At 50.9% G+C, this 3790-nt stretch overlaps 1 protein-coding gene across 1 annotated transcript in view; it reads left to right on the forward strand.

Annotated features, from left to right (window-relative positions):
• Foxd3 (forkhead box D3) overlaps window positions 1-424 on the forward strand; it is a 1676-nt gene extending 1252 nt beyond the window's left edge. The window contains exon 2 of the mRNA XM_055629062.1: window positions 1-424. Coding sequence (XP_055485037.1) covers window positions 1-424 — 424 coding nt within the window.
• The last annotated feature ends 3366 nt before the right edge of the window (window positions 425-3790 follow it).

The following is a 3790-nucleotide window of genomic DNA, read 5'->3' on the forward strand; positions in this document are numbered from 1 at the left end:
CAACAGCCTGGGGGCGGCCGCCGCCGCCGCCGCCGCCTCGTCCTCGTCGTCGTCGTCCTCGTCGTCGGCCGCCGCCGCCGCCGCCGCCTCCGGCGCGCCGGGCGCCACGTCGCTCGTCAAGTCCGAGCCCAGCCCGCGGCCGTCGTTCAGCATCGAGAACATCATCGGCGCGGGCCCCGCGGGCCCCGGGGGCTCGGCCGGGGGCGCCGGCGGCGGCGGCGGGGTCGCCGCCCCCCAGTCCTTCCTGCGGCCGCCCGGGACCGTGCAGCCGGCGGCGCTGGTGGCCGCGCACCAGCCGCTGTCGCTGAGCCGGACGACGGCCACCATCGCGCCCATCCTGAGCGTGCCGCTGTCCGGACAGTTCCTGCAGCCCGCCGCCTCGGCCGCCGCCGCCGCCGTCCAAGCCAAGTGGCCCGCGCAATAGTGAGCAGGAGCTGGGGGTGGCCGGGCCGGGCCGGGCGCCCGCCCTCCTCCCGGGCCGTCCGTCCGTCCTGGTCCTGGCCCCCCCCCCCCCCCCCGGCCCCTGCCCCCCCCCCCCCCCCCCCATCCCACCCCCCGATTCCCCAACACCGACCAACTGCGGCCTCCGTCCCCTCGCTCACCTAAGCCGGCCGAGCACGCTCAAACAAACACGCGTCCGCTGGGGATAGCTTTTCGTACAGGTAAAACTGATAACCGAATTCCCCCCCCCAAAAAAAAAAATTCACCCCGACGGCGCCTCCTCTCAGTACTGTGGGGGGTGGGAGAAAGCTCTTTGTACATATTTGTATAAAAATCATTGACTTTTCCTTTTGGGGTTTTTATTTTTTTAAGAAAAGAAAAAAAAAAGCAAATTCAGTAGATTTAGAGCTCTGAACTTTCATTTTTTTTGAAGGTTCGCTCTCCGCTGTTTTATCTGAGGAAAAGAATGTATAGAGACGCTGGGAGATTTTAAATACAAAAAAAATTTTTTCGAAAAGGCGAAGTGTCATTGTATTATAAAAGTCTGTTTATATATGAATGAATATATATGATATTCTAAATGTTATTCCATCGTGTTGTACACAACTTTGTAAATAAATTTTTAAAATGCTCAGTCTAGTGTTTTATTTAGGTGTCTAGCAAATGGCCATTATTTTAAAATGGAATTTGCATTGTCTTCCCCAGAAGATCTAGCAGTCTTAAAATCATGACCTTTTCAAACTTTGCAGGCTCACAATTTGGGTGCAGAAACTTTTGAATTTGAAAATGAAGGGAGTATACTTAAATGATTTAATTGTCTGTTAGTTTTCACCTAATACCACAATAAGGATGACAGTCTCATTCAAGTCAAGCCGCTGTAAATGACCAGTGGCTCCTACAACGTAAACTTGTCATTAAAAATCTACACAACAGCGGTCATTTTAAGAGCAGCAGGTCCAATAGAGTCCACCAGGCAAATTTACCACGAGTCTTTGCTCATTTGAATTGTCCTGTCAAGAGCAAAATTACAAACAACTCGTATTTTAGCATTTAAACGTTGGATTTTTGGAATTCCTTTTTCTCCCTTACGTGGAGGGGCTAAAATCCCATTGGTTTTTAAAGTCCCTCGGTAGTGTTTTAGCTTTTTGCATTTGGATAGCAATGTCTGCATCACGATGTTAGGCAATGGATTTTTTATTTTTATTTTTTCCCCTTCCGAAAAATGTCAGGTAGATCCCTCTTTTTTTTTTTTTTCCACGTCAATTATCAACTCGGGGAACTGGATTTCTGGAGGACTTCTGAAGCGCTAGTTCCCCCCTCCCGACCCCGAGCCTGTCTGCAGGCCAAGGAATCCGAATCGATACACCTTTCTGAAAACAGTGCATATTACCTCCGCCTTTTTTTTTTTCTAGCTTAGGTTTTCTGAGATCCGAGGCAGAGGTGGGAAACGGCCTCGTAGATGATTTTAGGTATGCGTTTCAGCCGTTCCCATTTCTTTTCCACGGTGTGAAAGTAGAAATGCAGTGTCTGGACGCAGGAGGCCCGTTGGGCCACCATCAGCCGCATCCTCAGACGGCATCCATTCTAATTATTTTGTAATTAATTTAGCTGTTACAATTACTTAAGCGAAATCAGTTTTTTTTTTTTTTTTTTTTTTTTTTTTTTTTTTTTTTTCTGGTTGGTTGCTTGTTTGGTTTTTTTTTTCTGTTTTTTTTTTTTTTTAACTCCGGGGACAGTCGGGGAGCAGCGATGTCGTCTCCACCCTCCGAGCGTCCTGTCGGTCAAAAGCCCAGGCGGTGTCGGAAGCCGAGTCCGCTGCTCGCTTCGCACCCGGAATCCGAGCCTTATCCTCGGCGGCCGGCGTGGGCTTGGGGGGTCGCTCTGAAAAAAAAAAAAAAACCGCTTCCTCGCCACCACCGGCTCTGTTTTCCCGGTAAACGGTCAATGTTACGGCTTCCCCGACTAAACATTCCGTCGGGAGCCGGGTCCTAAAATAAAACAGGCTTCTGGGGTGCGAGGTTTTTTTGACTGGATAAACAGGAACCCGATCGTCAGCCGCCGCTGAGGGAGCGACGTAGCCTTCGCCGAGGAGCAGAGCTGCGGGCGGGTCCCTTTCAATCTCCTTTTACAAGGAAAACTAAACGGATCTAAATTGGTTTGTGCGTTGCAGCTATAAAAGTCACAAGTTGTTTCACAGTTGTGTCTAGCTAATCGGTTTTTACACAAACAGCAAATGGCACACGGTTTGTGCAAACACAGAGGTTACTTCTAAATTTAGCTGACACCCCTGGGAAAAGGGAAAGGCAGGGCTTCTTGAATTCACTTTTAGCCTCAAGAAGCTGCTGATCCAAGGCTTCTAAATGACATTGGATAACAGGGGCCTCATTCCATCCCTGATCCTTTGTTACTTATAAAATTACTCGCTCATATTTCCGCGCATAGCAGCAATACCGGCCGAGCCTGAGCACGCAGCGTGACACTCGGGCACAAGCTGCCGCTTGAGATCCGTAGGGCCTTTTCCAGCGACGCGTTGGGCGGCGCGGTGTGGGGACCGCTGCGACTTTCCTTCCAGCCGCTTTTCGCTGGGACAACAAACAGCCCCTCTCCCGTGTATTTGGAGGGCAGGAGGCCCCGGGTCCAAACTCCAGTGGCCAATGGTTATGGGTATAATAACTGGTCGAGGAGAGCCTAGCCGTAACCCTGGAGAAAGGACGAAGCTTAAGCTCGAGATAGTGGGGCTTTGGAGTAGGAAATTTAAATGCTGCAGGTAAAGGCACTCAAGCACCGGGTCGGGTGGGGCAAAGCTTTAAACCCAGGTTGCTGTTTCCAGGCACTTGTGATAAAAGGCGAGGTAATCCCTCTTCAATTGAGATTTAAAACAGTGCGATTGCCACATGCTTTTTTATTACAGTTTTTTTTTTAAAAAGGAAATTAAAAGAAGGGTAAATAAAGGAAACAGGTTGGCTATAAAAGGGAAGATGCTGGGCTTTCAGCTACACACCGATTTAAACATTCCCCGCTTCCTCAGACACCGATTTCCCATCAATTCACTCTTAAATCCTGGGGCTCCTAGTGTGACCTCAGGATGGAGTTCCTGAGCGGGCCTCTCTCACCCAGTCCCTTGCGGGAATGCAGGTAGGATTCTGGAGGTTCCAGAAAAACGTGAAATAATCTCCGGACTGGGCAGAGCTGTAGCTGTGATGGCGATTGTGGCCTGTAGGGGGAGACGAGCCGATGGAAAACTCCCGAGCTGTTTTTGAAGATCCGACAGGAGGCTGCCCTCCACCCCCAGCCCACCCCCACCCCAAGGCCTCTCCCTGGCCAGGCTCGGAACCAACCCCCCTGACAC

The sequence above is a fragment of the Psammomys obesus genome, unplaced genomic scaffold, assembly GCF_907164565.1.
Source record: "Psammomys obesus unplaced genomic scaffold, mPsaObe1.curated_primary_1811, whole genome shotgun sequence".
Lineage (NCBI taxonomy): Eukaryota > Metazoa > Chordata > Mammalia > Rodentia > Muridae > Psammomys > Psammomys obesus.